Source organism: Gopherus flavomarginatus, chromosome 12, assembly GCF_025201925.1.
Source record: "Gopherus flavomarginatus isolate rGopFla2 chromosome 12, rGopFla2.mat.asm, whole genome shotgun sequence".
In the NCBI taxonomy this organism is placed as follows: domain Eukaryota; kingdom Metazoa; phylum Chordata; order Testudines; family Testudinidae; genus Gopherus; species Gopherus flavomarginatus.
This window is the reverse complement of record NC_066628.1, coordinates 30056228-30072775: the sequence shown is the minus strand read 5'-3', so window position 1 is coordinate 30072775 and position 16548 is coordinate 30056228. Positions and strand designations below refer to the sequence as shown.

Sequence of the window (16548 nt, the reverse complement as noted above, 5' to 3'; positions counted from 1 at the left end):
TGGGACCTGAATTTATTAAACTCTAGACTGAGGATTATCAGCTGGGAGGTGGATCCATGTGTGCCGCAACGTGGTTCAGTGCATATCTTGTGCTAACCAGCTAGCATCTAAACAGCATGCATCTCTCCTTTGAAAATCTGGATTTGAATCCAACAGGAATAGCTGGGCCATGATTCCAAAGTTAGGTGCATGTGAAACACACTGACTATTGTGTTGTCTTCTAGTGGCTGCTCCACACACACTGTAAGAGGCACACAGTTGTGAGGGTGCAAGCAGCCACTAATAAACAAGCACCATCACACACGCCCAACTTTGAAAATCGAACCCTATCTCTTAGATACTGTACAGCAGGCAAATGATTATTAGAACTATATTTTACTGAAGACCATTCAAGTAACCATTGTTAATTGATCCTCAAATATGTCCTCAATGATCAATTTCTAATTAGTTCCCCTACAATAATTGTCTCGTTCAACCTAAGATGAGAAAATGTGATTCTGGGATAGGAAAGTTAATTTCCAGCATTGCCGTTGGTTAGTTTCTTGGCTTTGGAACTAGCAGGCGTTAGCAATTTTAAGGCAGTTTGGCGTCTGTGATCTCTTCGACACAAAGGGGCGAAATAAGCGAGGGGACCACGGGAACTGGTAACTGAACAAGCCTGGGTACTGTGGCGATCGAGGCAGTGCAGGCCCCAATCCAGCCTCGTGGCGCAAAGGTTTTTGGGTGTGTGTGAGAGATTTTTTTTTTATGTACTATGAGGTGCAAACTTGGCAGTCCCAAAGAAGTGATTCCCCTACATCCCACCCGCCCGCCCCCCTGACACACACAAACTGCAAAGTGAGTTCCTTCATAAAATCCCTAATCCCAATCCCTATCTGCTCCAGGTTCTACACAAAGCAGCATGCACAGTCTCTCTTTCACGCTCCGCTGCCACCTCTTCCTCTAGGCTTTCTTACACTTCCCCTTCTTCTCCCGTTGCTGGAACTTCCTGAGCCGCCGAGCCCATGTGTCCCTCCACTGTATCACCAAGCTGCTCTTGTCCGCTACGATCCCATTCTGGTCCGGCGAGTCTTCATCATTGCCCAGCAGCAAGTACTTCTTCATGGGCTTGATTTTCGGGCACTTGCATGCTATATCTTTGGAGCGGATCCACAGGATCTGGTCTCCACGCCGTATCCGGTTGGTCCCTTGTTTGTACACAGAGATGATGTTGACGGTGAACTTCCACCAGTCGCCAGCTTTGTCGGCCTTCAGGATGTGGATCTGCACCGCTAGAAAAAGACAAGAAAAGGAAGCAAGTTGAGGCTTGTTTTTAACTCCAGCTAATAAAGCACCTGAGAAAAAGACCCTTCACCTCTGGTGACCGGCCTCTGGAAGGAGCAGCCAAAGACCAAATAGATTTGTGGTGACCACATGTGAAATGAGTATTGAATGAAGCTAAATCCCCCTGAACCAAAGTCCATGTTGCAAAAGCCACCACAAGAGTCACTGCTAATTAACTACTATGCAAGCCGTCTCTAAGCAATGATGTCAACCATTGCCTGCGTCATAAAGAATGCACTCTGGTCATACCCCCAGGCATGGTCCCAGCATGTCAGGGATGAGACTTGTTAGTGAGATGCTTGGAGAGAAGTTTCGCCCTGCTGCTCATGAGGTACCTATTCTGAGGCTAAATACAGGGCATCTGGCACCAGGGCCATCAGTTCAGGAGACTTTCTGAGCACAAACGTCTGAGACACTAGAATTAACCCCTACCCCAAAGTACTTCTTGTGGAACGGGGGGTTGCTGCACACACAACATGTTTGAGGCTGAACCGTAAAAGCAAGGAAGGGAAAAATGCATCCCCTCTTCTCTGCCCAGGCACCCACCTTACCATCACTGCACCTACTGTACACCACAGAGCATGCACTAGTGCCTTAACACCACCCCCTGGGTCCTTCTGCCCCAGGCTGTTATCCCCCATAATCCATAACTGGTAGGTGTGAATGTCTGGGGCAGTGGTACAAAGGGCGATGGGACCTGGCAGAAAGGACTGAGCTTTGGGGGTCAGTGGAGGTTTCAGCCATATGGGATAGGCTCACTCCTAGCTGAGAATGGCAATTAAAGGGACCTGGTTCAAGGTGGTCATTTGACTCATGGCAGGGAGAGGGGCTACAGGGAGACCCCCACGAGCAGGTCAAGGAGGAGGCAGACATCAGCAACCCAGGTGCAGAACCTCCAGCATCCTAGCAGGGAGTGTCCCGCAGAGTCAGGGAGTGTGTGGCCTGGGTATCAGGAAATGGTTCCTGGGATGGGGTTTCAGCCTTGGAAGAGTCTCTCAAGAGAAAGGATGGAAGCCCCAGTGCCGGTGACTAGAAATGGGACTGCGGGGAATGCTCCTGCCCTGCAGGGTCGTGGACTGGCTGATCTGACAGGCCTTCATCACTCCTCTCTAAGTGGAAGGAAGAAAGCTAGAAATACGGCAGCTTCTGAATGCTGCCCATGGGAGCCCTGGTTCGAACTAGTGCCCAAGAGCTGGGCACTGTATATAACACTCAGATACACCACAGGTGCACCCAGGGCACAAGACTTCCATTCAGCCTCTCAGAGCCTTCAGTTTGCTGTCTTAGCTATGGAGGTACCTTAATAGGTTTGGCCCATGGAGACTAACAATGGAACAAGCCAGAGCCCTTTCTGCCTGATGGCTCTGTGACCACTTGGCTGCTTGGTTTCCATGGGTGCTGATCTCTCCCAATAAGCCATTTGTTTGTTTACCAAAGGGAGTACAAGTAGGAGCAAGTGTAACAGTCTAGGACCATGGAGAGATGGCTCCTTAGCTGATGTAAATCCACACAGTTCAAAGGGCTTCCGTGGTGCTACGCTTGATTTACGCTAGCTCAGCATCTGGCCATTATTATTTCTGGTAGAATTATTGGCAGGCTACTGTTGGAATTTGGTGAAGCCCTGGCTTCCAAGGTAGAAGCCTGTATGGGCCTGGGATGTGCTCTCCTTTGGACCATCCTGCCTTGATAGCTCAGGGTGGAGCTCTATGCTGTGATTCCCTCCATTATTCAAAGCACTGCTGCTCCACCCGGAGGGTGGGGTGAGAGGCAGGGACAAGGGCCAGGGGTGCCGAAGATGCACATGGATGACGTTCAGAGTTATTCATGGTTCTTGTGGTGAGAGAGACCCATTCAACTTTTCTCTCAGATGTTTCTGGGCATCCTGGTCTTTGCACGCCAGGCTCCATGTTCAAACCCGGCTATGATGGTAACCGTTGCCATGTTTGCCTCACCAAGGGATTTGACGCTTATTATGAACTTTGAAACAATAAATAAAATAAAAAGTAAATTGGGTTCATGTTTGACTGAAGTCATGAAGGTAACCATGGTGACAAAATGCACCCCTTCCGCTTAAAGCAACAGGGGAAGGGGGGGTGGAATAAACCATCCAGAACCCTTATTTTCCTTGGACACAGCTGGCCAGGACTGTGCAATGAATTTCATTGCAAGATATTCTCAACATTTACTCAGCAAAACTGCTGCTTGTTAACCTGCTCCTAGGGCACATTGCCTTCTCTCCGGGTGCTGGAGAGCTGGGAACACACAGCAAAGAACAAACACAATTCTCCCACACACCCGCAGCACAGCTTGGTCTAGAATCCTCTACTATTGGAGCAGCTAGAGCGCCTCGAGGTGGCACTATTGCGCTTATCCTCCTTGTACATCTGCCACTAGGTGGCAAGGTGATCTCTCACACCCAAAACCAATCCTTGGCAGTGCGAGTTAGGCATGTACATGAAAGAATGGCCATACTCCTAAAATGGGAGTGGCAAATGAACCTCAGCGCCTAACTCCCATTGAAATCCATGGGAATTAGGTGCCTAAATATCTCCCCTAGATTGTGACATTGCAAGTCACTGCTTTTAAGATGCTGTCCCCTGGACAGGCCACTCCTGGGACATGGAGAGGTCATCATGGTGGATGATGTGCTACATGAATCTAAATCAAATCTGCTATTGAGTCAGATACCAGAGCTGCTTTGAAGTGGTATGTGGGCCTTTTGCGCACAAATCACTAGCATTTATGGAACATACAGCAGGACCAATGCGCACAGGACAAGCTCAGATGTCAGAATGCGCCTCAACACCATGACTTTGCAGCCAGGGCTGCTGGGTTGGGTGTGAGAATGACCCTTGAAAATGGAAGGCCTGTTACATGGCCATGAGTGAGTAAGCAGTGGGATTTTTGTGGCTGGAGAATTTGGGTTTGGGGGTTATCTTGACTGTCATTCATCATCTGTTTAGGTTTTTGAGGAATATTTTGTCTTTGCCTTGCAGATGAGTGAGATTAGCTCAGGAGAATGTAAAAGTTTGATAGCAGCCTGCAGCTCTGCATTATCTGGACTAGTGGCTCAGTGTCCTAAGACGTCAATGTCTTTCCAGACCTAAACCTGAACTGCATCACAAGTCACGTGAGTATGGTGACCCCCATGTGTGTACATCTAGCCATGTCGCCCAACCAAGAGGCACATGGACACCATGAATAGACTCTGGTTAGAAGAGGCTCTGCACTGGAATAGCAAAGGAGTGCTGCTGGTCAGGAATGTAAAGATGCTGATGGAGCTGGAAGAGACCTGGTCATGGCATGATGGAGAGGGTGGAGGGTGCTGCCACTCAGGACAGAGATGTGGTCACAGCACTGGGGGGGGATGCAAGGGAGTGATGTGACCATACCTTTTGGGGGATTAGCTGCAAGAGAATCTGGGCTGGCCCAAGGAAATCAGAGTGGGCCAGCAGAGGGCAGCTTGGGTAACAGCTGGGACAATTGCCCAATCCTCTTGCACAACTGGCCTGTTTTCCAGGAGAGAGTCACAGCCCAGGCTGAGGCAGGATCTGGTAACAGCACTTGCAGGCAGCCCTTTCTTCCCAAGACTTGATTTCCCCATTGGGAGGCTATTACAGGATGCGTTTAGCAGCTGAGTTAACTGTCCAGCATCTCCTGTGAACTCAGCCTATTCCCTTTTGGAAGGAAACAGGATCTAGGATATCTCCCACAGCGATCTCTCTTCAGAGGAGAGAGGACACACCTGGGGTTATATTGACCAGCTGCGCAGAGACCAGGTGGCTGGAAGACAGTTTAGACTAGGACAGCCTCCCCGCTATTAGCGCAGGACTTCAGCCAGTATTAACAGTACAACATCCTCACCCCCCCTCCCTCCCGGCCAGTTTGTTCCAGCTGTTTGGACAACGTGCTTTTGGAAATAGCTGCGTGTTCAGAGCTGGATCCCAGCCTTTGCGACTGCTCAGATTCGGCAGTATGGAGGGGAATTGGTTTGACCCATTCGTGCATGGGCCCATCCTGCACTGAGCCCAGGCAGCTGGGCAGCACGATCTAAGGAGTATCTCCCCTTTCTAGCTGCATCCTGGCATCACTGAGCAAACAGGACATTGTCTTTGTGTTCACATCACTTTCAGCATAGGAGAGAAGTACTGTACCTGGAATGGAGGTGAACAAGCCCTAAATCCCAGTCTGACCCCAGGGTTTCAGCTTCCCTTCTCTGTGGCCCTGGCCTGTTGCATTCGATCTGAGGCAGCGTCTCAGGTGCCATTCAACTGAATTAGAAACTCAATAAGTGGATTTGGCCCTTCCAGAGCAGAACACTAACCCCACTGCCCGAAACATGCATGGATGTTACCAGCAGACTCCACACAAGTCTCATCAGACCGCACCCTCCCAGTCTAACCCTCCATCTTCACAACCCCGCTACTGGTGACAATGGCTGCCCAAGGTGTGCACAGCATGGGATGGGAGGGAAATGGAGTCATGTAAGCCTCCACCAAGCTGCAGAAGTTTAAGCTCCCGCTTATAACCTGGGGACTATAGGAGGGGATAGTGCATCTGAGCTCAGCCTGGCTGTGGCAACTCCAAGAGGAACTGGTCCAGGAGAGTTGTAACCACCTTTCTTTTTATGGGACAGGAAAGGAAAAGGTCTCTTACTATGGGGGGAAAGGATCTATAAAGTTTGTTGAGTAGCAGCTATTGTGCTGTCTCGCAGAACAAACCGCTCCTCCCCTATGATGCTCAGTCATGTGCTTGCCAAGAGTGCAGCATTCTGCACCCAATGTACATCAGTCTGGGCTTAAATCAACAAGGTCTAAACATCGGATGGAAGTCCTGCTGGGAAAAGGAGGTGGGTGTCTGCCGATCGCCCAGGGACCTAGATTTCCAAGAGCATCAAAAGGTGGTCCCAACGTCCATGAACAATCTGGGATTGCTGTCTTATTAGCACTTCCCTGGCCGGGCTCTGGTTTTGTCCATCTTGTCTGCAAAGGCCATCTGAGGCCACAGCACTGATTGGCTGCTGGTGCCAACATCGCCAGCCAGCTGGAAAGGCTGAAGGTGGAAGGAAAATCAACTGGGAGTCAGCTCAGAGCAGTGGACTGGAGCTGGAGCCCAAAGTCCCTGGTTTTATTGCGCAAGACTCTCTCCTGCCAAGGGGAAGCACATGCTCTTGGTCAGTTACCATCTATTAAATTTGTATTAAAAATCAAGCAAGCAGGCTGCTTAGCCCTGTGCAGGGATGGGGCAGAGACTGCTTCATGGGGATGGTGCTGAGGAGCAGTGCTTGCAGCTGGATCTCAACTTCCCCAAAGTTGAGGGAAAGGTTCTGGCTTAGTCCACTGTAAAGAGATTGGCTTGAGCCAATGTTTGGCCCCAGATTTGAATCTACACAAAGTGCAAGGAGGCTTGGATCTGGGGGTTGGTGCAGGCTCATCTCTCCTAGCACTGTTCAGCAATGACCCCTATTGCTAATTACAATCCACCGCTTATGATCTTGCAAGGATATCCTATTGAGATCTGCACAAGCAGAGGAATGAGGTAGCGATATAGGGCTTGAGGGCTGCAAACTCCAAAGCCATGAAGTTCAGGTGTTCGTAAGCAAGAAGAATAATTTTGGATGCTTACCCATTCCTTTGGAAATGTTGGGATGAGGAGGTGGTTCTTAGTTTAACTGAGCCAGTTCACCAATCTCTGGCTGGAGTGTAGAGAGGCAGAAATTTAGAGAGGGGCCAAACCAAATCCCCAGATCCAAACACCCAGATCTGGATCTGGCAGATGATGGGTAGTTTGTCTCATATCAACAAAGCCCAGTGCATGTTTCTGATCAATGTTTTGATTGGCCAAACAGGTCTGTTCCACTCCTACCGATCTCCCACTTTCTGAGCATACAGGTACAATGCAGTGCTGGTGTGTGCCTGTGTAAAGATGAGATGGTTCTTTTTGGCCTACATTATGTGCAGAATCCATGATCCAAAGGTTCAGTTCCTAGTCTAAGCAAGTTCAGTGCAGAAATGGTGCTATCCTTTCAGCACCACAACTGACACTTCATAGCCCAAGCAGAGACACCAAGAGGTGCCATCTGGGCACTCTCAGCAAGAAAATGGGAATGTCAGCTGACTGTTCCTGGGAAATCCCTCGCTCAGTTTTGGATACTGTCATTTATGGGACACAGGGAGGGGAAAGTGGAATGACGGTGACATCTGTTAAGACATTCAGCAGTGTGCTGCGCTGCTATCTCCCATCCCTGTGGCATCTTTCACACTGAAGGACCCAAAAGCACAGTGCAAACTACTACTTGTATATTGCCGTATCCTTTCACCCACATGCAGTCACCTCCGGCGTGGAACACAGAGGCTGTTTAACAGTGCCTAATAGCACTACTCCAACATTACACAAAGGTGACGTTACATCATGATCTGAAGATAGCAGGAACAGGCCTCTTCCTGGTCTTCTATCGGAGGATCCAAAAACTAGGCCCTGTGGTTGACAAGAGCTTTCTTCCAGCTCCCTTGAGTTTACACCTGTGTTCTGATACCTGCAGGATGCTAGACTGTGCCTGCCATGATTCAGAAGGTCCAGGATTGATCATAGTTCTTCCATGCTGAAGAGCTGGTTTTGATCTGGCTCAGGTGCTGAGTGGGATGCAGTGCAGGTTATGAAACATCTTCAGCTACACCGGATCATTGCATTATGCACTAGCTTCAGCCCTTTTGTGAGACAGTGTCTGGACCTAGCCAGTAGGGTGCTGGGTACTGGTGTTGGTTCTGATCCACCCTCCAAAGGTTCTGGGCTGGACTGGAACCTCCTTATGGAGGAGAGAGGCTGCTCTCCAGAACTTGATGCACTGGGCTGCTTGATGTTTGTCATTCAACAGCCTCCTTCTGTTACCACCAGCCCCTTTTATCGTTTGTGTGCCCACTTCTGTGGATGCTGCCTCTGTCCCAGCCCATGTCCGTTTCTTTTTGAAATGTGGCCTAAACAGAACACTGTAATCGCTCACCTGTCCTGTGCCCAGGGATCCACTCCACTGCCATCTTCACCCAGATGCTCCGCTACAAGCCATCCACTCAGGCAGCTGATTTAATATATCTCAAGTTGAGCACCAAAATTGTAGGTCCCCCAAATGTCTAAAATCACTTCTGAAAACCCTAGATCATTATCCCTACTCAGAGCTCACCCAGAGCAATGGAACCAGAGGTGCATTATAAAGCCCTATCCAACTCCTTTGGTTACCAACAGCCTGATAAGAGTTTTTGGCAGCTATTGTTCACCCAAATAATTCACTGCACATGCTACTTGCTTTGTTATACTTATTTAAAGCACCAGTTCATGCTATAGATACACAGACATTTCCAGGTGGAGAAACCCATCCATTCACCTAGTCCCTGTGCCACTTTCACCAGAAGTGAATGCATTTCAAACAGGAGACAAACACTGGCTCTGGGCCCTGAGCTCTGCACAGAAAGTTAGTCTCCATTGCTGCCATGAACTACCGTAGGGTTGCCAGATTGGTGATGCATGGTGCAGTCGGAATTTCCATTCATAAAAATGGCAGTGTTGTGGATTCAGTTTCAACCCACAAGGAGGGAAGGAAAACTGCTTTCATTACTCGAGTAATGGAGCATTTTGAGTGGCTGCATGTTGATGAAACAGAGACAAAATCTGGAGGCACCTTTCTTTGCCTTGTTAACGTGTTTGTTTCTTTTAAAGAGCTGTCAGTCAAATGAAACCCATGGCAGCTGTAAACAGAAAATGGGGGAGGAATAGGCGACCCTGCTGTATGTTGCAAAAAGTTGACACACCGTGTCTCTTATTTTTGTCTTTCCTCTGATGAGGGAACGGTTGACTTCCAGGAAAGTGCCTCGCGGGGAAATGATTATGCAGACTTCATTAATTTATTTGCTAATTGTGAGCTGAGAGGAATCAATAAAACCAGAGAGAGGGAGAAGAAAATCCACTGGAAGTTACAGCACTGGACAGGAGACAAAATAAAGAGAAATCACTTTATGGGAGATCCAAGCTGGCTCAGCCCAGAGGATGTAGTCATGCCACTTTTTCCGTTTTCCAACCTGCCTTTGTAGTTCAACAACGAAACACTTTATTGATTGGATTTTATTTTTTGCCTTCCAACCTCTTGATTTACAATGCAGCCTCTCTGTCTGTCTGTCTGTAAGATTTATTGTGAGCCAGGTCAATGCTGGAGGGATGCAACCTTCATTATGTAGGTTGAAAAAAAGACCTAATCAACCACCCAAACAAAAATCTCTGACCTGTTTAGATGACAAATGAACATTCAAACTACTGAATTAACACTTGTAGGAGCAACACATGTGCATAAAAAACCTCATACACAACATGATTTAATGCTAAAAGGTGGGGGAGGAAGAAAGCTGGTAAGTCCACAAATACCATAAAAAATTGCAAAATATATATTGTTTTTAAAACGCGCATCATGAGTGCCAGATGCTTTCATGAAATCCGAGCTCTGACCACATATTTCCCAGACTAGTGTGAAGGTAAGAAATGGTGAAGATGAGCCAGTTTATTATTTTTTTGGAAACAAGTCTTTCCAAAAAACTCAAACCTTTGGCTGGCCCTGATCCGCACTGACAGAATGGAGAAAATGAATGCGAAGGAACTGTACAGAGGTGGTTAGAGGAAACATGGTTTGTCTAAAAATATAGGCTGTATATTTTGATGTCAAAGTCCTCTTTTTTTTTCTTTTATTAATGAAGTGGAAGGACTGAAGGCTTAGGTGAAAGCTTGGCTGGCACAGCCACTGCTGTTTTCATTGACAGAAAGTTTTATGCACCAACCTTTCATCTAGAACATGTGGTTTCCCTGGAGCTGAAGGAAAAGAAGTGGCCTTTCAAATATTGTTTCCTCTAACTGGTAGGTGACTGTGGCCAAACATCTGTCACCCACATCTGGGGTTCCCAAAGGAAGCTCCTGCAGTCAGAAGGGGAGTGAAAACTCACCCCTTTGCCTTTGGTTTTACAGTGGTAGCGTGGAGTCACCTTCCCAGTCACCAGGGAGGGCTGAGTTTGGGCAGAACGATCCCCCAATGGCATATTTAGATGGACTTCTGTGCTAGGGCATGGGGAGAGACTTTCACTGTCTGTCTTTGGAGCAGGTGGTTGGCATGTTAGCTGGGACCCAGCCACAAAGGTCAGGGGGTCAGTTTTCAAAAGTACTTACATGACTTAGGAGCATAAGTCTGATTTTCAAAAGTGACAAGAGCCCACTGACTTTCAATGAACCTTTAGCTTTCTAAGGGCCAGATGTTCAAAGGTATTTAGCAGCCTAAAGATGTGGAAAGGCATCTACTGGGATTTTCAAAAGCACCTAAGCAGGTGAGGTGCCTAATGCCCATGGAGTTCATTAGATCAGGTCCTAACCTGCTTTTGGAGCCTAAGTCAGGCGCTTTTGGAAATGTCACCCCAGATCACGAATGCACACCCCTAGTGTAAATGAGCTGCTTTGGTGCAAATTACTCTTTTTAACTGTCTGCAGTAAATCACACTAGGGTAAGCTTTCAGGGCAACACATCTTCACTGGCGGTTGCACCAAGGAAATGGCATTGCTTTAGTGTACCCCAGTGCATTAAAAACACAGGGCCTAAGGCTCAGGGAACAATTCCCTGTTGCCTCGCAACATGTGTCCTTGTTTCAGTGTGCAATGTTAGCAGGCTGGGGTTTTATACCCACTTCCCACTCATTTGCATGGATGTAAATGATGGCATAAGTTGCAGGCTAACATGACAAGAATAGTCATAAGCAATAATAATAATGTTGCTATTGTTATAAATTGCCATAGACAAGTTGTCACCTAGACAAGGTGCAGGGCAATGGAGAATCAGACATGAATCTTCAGACTCAGATCCTCAAAGGTGCCTAATTCCCACTGAAATCAATCCCATGACAGTTTTGAGGACCTCGGCCGAAGTCCAGAGAGAGGCAAAGGCCCTGTCTTGGTTAGGAGAAAAGGTGCTTTTCCAAGGAGCATTAGCGAATGTGGTGAGAACCACTGAGGGCACCCACTGCCTCTCACCTGTGCGAGTCCATTAGCTGCATGTGTTGTAACCCACATCGAACCCAATGAGGCGCTTGTTTCCATAGCTATATGTGTGCTGTGTATCATAGGCAACTGAGGCACCAAACCCACATCTCAGACTGTTCTCCTCAATTCCACCTCACTGGCAACCACCCAGCTCACCACACAGCCTCCCTAGCCTCATGTGACCTTAAGAGCCCCTCAATGCCAACTGGCCAGGGCGATGCAGGAATATCCTGCTCCTGGGCTATACATTCTGGTTCGCCAAAGAATATCATGTGAGGTCTGAAACAGTCATTAATACCATTGTGAAATGTACAGACAGATGCTATGTCAGGTGGTGTGTGTCTGCTGGTACTACATCCCTGCAGTCTGTATCAAGAGCAGCACTGACACGTGGGTTTCTGCTGGACACAAGATGTTTATTCCTGTCTCTGTCACTCACATGTATATTAAGCATTGTAGGCCAGTGCAGTGGAAGCTTCATTTGCATATGAAGTCAGTGTGGGCTGGGAAGCTAACAGGGAGGGTGCACACTGGAGAATAAGCTCCAGAGGCTCATCCTGACTCTGGGAACGGACCATGAACTTTGAGTCTACAAGGAGAAGGCCAGGGTAACACCCTTTCTCCTGCACCTGTGAAGCGAACAGTGCATTGATAGTCATGAAAACAGGATCTGAAAGTGCCAAAGGACATTTGGGGTAGGATAAAATGATTTAGCCCGCAGGTTAGCCTGCAAGGGATAGACTGTAGGAAGCATTTATAATTTAGTTTTATATGTAACCCTTTTCTTACCATTATCCCTGCTCACCCTCTCTGAAATGGTGATCTGTGATAATTGACAGCTGGTTTCACTATAACTATATCTCAGTGCTGTGGTATTAAACGAGCAGCGGTGCCTGTGATGCATCTCACATGCTGGTGTGTGCACTGGTTCCTTGGGAAAAGAAGACCTGCTAGTTCTGTGAGTGCTCAGTGGAGAAGGGGCTGGGTGCTACAGGGGACCGCCTCAAAAGGGCGCAGGGATTGGGGGTTCACCTACTGTTAGCCTGCAGGGCAAAGCCCAGATTTGCCTGTTTGGGTGGCTAACAGGCTGGTGCTCTTAGGGAGCTGTCACACCTTGTCTCACTGATTTTTCCCATTGGGCATCATTGGCTAGGCCAGCAGATCTTGTCTGAAAATAGCCTAACATCAGACTCTGAACCCAACAAGAGGAAAATCAGCAGTGTGCATTGTTGCGGGGTGGGGAGATAGAGGGGTGTGACTGCAACGTGGCCTCTGGGGCAGCTCCAGTGTTTTTCAGTCACTTGGAACCTCCCAGAGGGCAGAGAAGCCAGTGATAAATGTCACTGCTGGGCATTGTGGCCTCTCTGCAATGCTGATCTCGCTGTGGTGGCCCATGAGCCCAGCACTCCGGTGTTGGCAGACAGGCCATGCTCCTGTTCCACAGGGCGATTAATGGTGGCAGGGAAGGTGTTTACTCCACTGGCTCCTGAACCATTCCCCCTGACACAGCTGCACAACCAAGGCCTAGGGCACGGCCTTGTCAAGCCGCTGCTGGGCACCCTTGTGGAGTATGATCTCATCAGAGCCCTTTGGGGCTGATTAACAGCTTAAGTGCCTCTCTCTTTCCCCTGCCTGGCCCCCTGGGAACTGGCTTGGTAAAGCACACGGCCAGGGCAGCGCAGCAATGCTCAGGGGAGAGACATGCACACTCGCAGCCCGTTCCTCCTCCCATCTTTGCTTGGAGGCCCATCCAGCCAGCAGGGAGATCAAATCAGCATTTAGCCAAAGGAAGGTTTGACAAGCCAGCTGGTTAACAGGGCTAGTAACCTCTCCCAGCAGGGAAGAGGGGAACTTCCCGCTGCAAGGCATCACCCCCATTGCATTCACAGTGGTGCTCACACAGCAAGCCACAAAGCCCACCCGATGATCAGAGGCAAAGTGGATTAGTCTGAGCCCTGGCATAAGAAATACACGATGGGCGAAACTGCTGTGATTTGTAATTGAGGCGAGCTGTTGAAGCAACCAGCGGGTGCCCTGTAAGCAGCCATGTGATGCTGCTAAGTTCCAGCAATGTACCCCCTGAGGGGAGAACAAAATCAAATGAGTCACAGCTTTCATAGAGCTCTGGCTGCAGCCTGGGCCGATGACACCGGTTTTCAACACGGAATGGCTCCTGTCCAGTTCCTGAACAGAATACCTTGGGAGCGCACAGCTCCAGTGGCCGAGAGCAGAGCAGGCATCCCTCTGGCTGCCTTCGCCTGCTTGTTTGCTTTGGGCTTTGAAAAATCAGCTACCCACCTTCTTCTTAACCTCTCCCCTAGCTCTGCATTTGCAAAACTGGCTGTTGCTTTCCAGGCTCCCAGCCAGTGGTGCGGGTACCCGGGAAGGCCCACTGCTATCTCAAGCCAGTGAACTGTGCAGGTGTGGTTAATTCCACAGGATGCCTCACTTGGATCAGCAATGGGGATTCTTTCCTTAGACCAGTGGGTGTCCAACTTTTGCACTGGTAACCCCTTTCACACAGCAAGCCTCTGAGGGCGACCCCACAGTCTACATTAAAAAAAACTTTTTTTATATTTAACACTATTATACATGCTGCAGGTGAAGCAGAGTTTGGGGATGGAGGCTGACAGCTCACAACCCCCAGGTAATAACCTCGTGACCCCCTGAGGGATCATGACCCCCAGTTTGAGAACCTCTGCGTTAGACCATTTGCTTCATTTATACACTCCTCCCTCAGGCAAAGGCATGTTGGCCTCGATGAGATGCTGGTCTGACTCAGGAATGAGTCAAACCAGATTAAGACTTTGTTTGTCTCCAAGGCCTGGTCTACACACAGTTGCCTGGGTTTAACTAAAGATGTGGTGTGAAACTAATTCAATTAAATCAGTGCAGCTTTGTGCGTGGATGCTCTTAACTCACTGGAAACCTAGTTTGTAGCTGTTTGGCTTGCCCCTGCAATTAACCAGTTTTGAACTGATACAAGTGTGTCCACACACTGGTTTGCACTGGTTTCACTTAAATCCCGATGTAAGTGAAACCAATGCAACTTCCACCTGTTCCTGGGCCTTTTATTGTGGTTAAAGCTCTCAGAGATACAGCCCCAGAGAACAAAATGCAGGTACAGCACAGGCGGCTGCAGGGCCAGCCACCCAAACCTGCACTACAGCACTGATGTGCCTCAGCCAGGACCGTGAGGTACTGCCCCAGAGATGGGAAGATGCTCAGCTGTTTGGGCCATTCTGCCCTAGGTCCCTCTGACGTTGTGGTGGCATGGACACCTCATCACTGGAGCTGAATCGAAACCCACCAAATTTACTTTGGACATACCCTGAGACAGCCACCAGATGGCGATACGCTGCTGTGATCTTTAAACAGGGCAAGAACTGGCAGCCCCTCCCACCTGAGCACAGGTTACAGCCTCATGTGACAACGAAGATGATGTGAGGATCTGATATATCAATCAAAAAAATAGATTTTTAAAAAATGTTGGAGGCCATCATCATAAAAGACCAAACGAAAGCAGCATTGTCAATCCCCAGAGTTCAAAAAGCTTGAGTCAGGTCCTGAAAATCATGAGGGTGCCTTAAAAAAAAATCAGGAAATTTTCAAATATAACCAATTTGGGGTTCTTTTTATTGGCCTTCTGGTTCCTGAGTCTTTAGGGTCCCTGCTTTTAAGCTTTTCTCCTTAGCTATGATACTTAGAAATTTACTTTTCAAAAAACAAAAACAACCCTCTCCCCCCAAAAATGGAGCTTCTGACATAACCACAGGACTCCAGAAGCTAGGGCTTTAAGAAAGGCATCAAACAGTGTGAGAGTTGGCAATACTGTAAAAGGGTAACATTTCCTAAAATGTTCTAGCTTCAATGTTCATCTTTACCTATTATTTTTAACATTATCATTAATTGGGCAGGCTGAACTTACTGCTGGGTGGTGTGTGTGTGAATTTATTGCAGAGAAAGTCTTGGTATCTTGTGGAAGGAGTCTCCAAAGAACCCCAAATGGCAGGTACTTGATGGAAAATGCCACCATGCAAACTGGGGTGTCTAGCAGCTCATTTTATTGCGAGTGATAACATATTAAGGGAAATACACTGATTGCACAGCATTACTGCGATGCTTAATCAGCCAACATTTGTAAAACACTCTGAGCGCCTCAGACGGAAGCTGCTGGCGAAGGCTAAAGTGTGACTGGGTTGCATCCTGGAGAATCTCAGATGGGTTTTGCTTTTGGAAGCCCTAACCCAAACCCAGTGGCGGCTCAGGGCCAGGTTCCATGTCACCCAAGCACTCTAAGTGCATGAGGGTTTGACCTGTTTTTATAAGTGGTATAGGTACAAGCTTATTCAATAATAAAGCCTGTCTATGGCACCACCCCACCATCCCTGTGGTAACTGGGCACCCCACAAACACTAATGTATTTACCCTCATTGCACCCTGTGCTGTAGGGACGTAACATCATCCTTGTTTGATGGCTCAGGAACTGAGCCACAGCGATCATGTGACTTGCCCAAGGTCACACAGGCAGCCAGTCGCAAAGCCAGGATTTGAACCTAAATCCAGCCAAATTTAGTCCAGCCCTTTATGTGCATCTGTTCGGTTTTCACTAACCAGGGTTGGGGAGTGAAAATTCTGCTGTCACTGAAGTCAATGGCTGTTCTGCCACAGATGGCAATAGCAGCAGAAACAAATCCCAGTAATGGCTCTGATACTGTTCCTAGCTCATCTAAACTCCCCGCATTTAAGGGCAATCCAGTCAGATGGTTCTGGTTTCATCCTGCCTCTCCAGCAGCATTAGAAGATGGTGTTCACCCTGCAGCATTGTTTTATTGGTTAGCTTCACTCGTGTCATACCAGTTTAATATCAGAGATTTATTAGGTTTAATCTCTCGCTGTTTGACCCATCCAGGCCCTTTCCTTTTCGCACGGTCTAATTCATTCTTGCACCAGTTTTATTACAGCCCTGGAGGAGCAGGTTACCTCAGTGTTCCTCTGCCCCAGAATTTTCCTTTGCCACACAGCGTTCCAGAGCATATGGACACAGTTATGCTGGGGATTTCGTAGCAATTCACTCCCGCTCCATGGACTTTCCCCCTGCATTCAGAAATATGGTTTCTCCACAATAATACAGAGAGGAGGTCTCTCTTCTGGAGAGAGGCTTTA

At 48.2% G+C, this 16548-nt stretch overlaps 1 protein-coding gene across 1 annotated transcript in view; it reads right to left on the bottom strand.

The window, feature by feature from the left end:
- Positions 1-822: 822 nt before the first annotated feature.
- The window catches only part of NTN1 (netrin 1), a 214924-nt gene continuing 199198 nt past the window's right edge, over positions 823-16548 (bottom strand). The window contains exon 7 of the mRNA XM_050919332.1: positions 823-1271. Coding sequence (XP_050775289.1) covers positions 943-1271 — 329 coding nt within the window. The 3' untranslated portion in view covers positions 823-942. The remainder of the gene's footprint in view (positions 1272-16548) is intronic.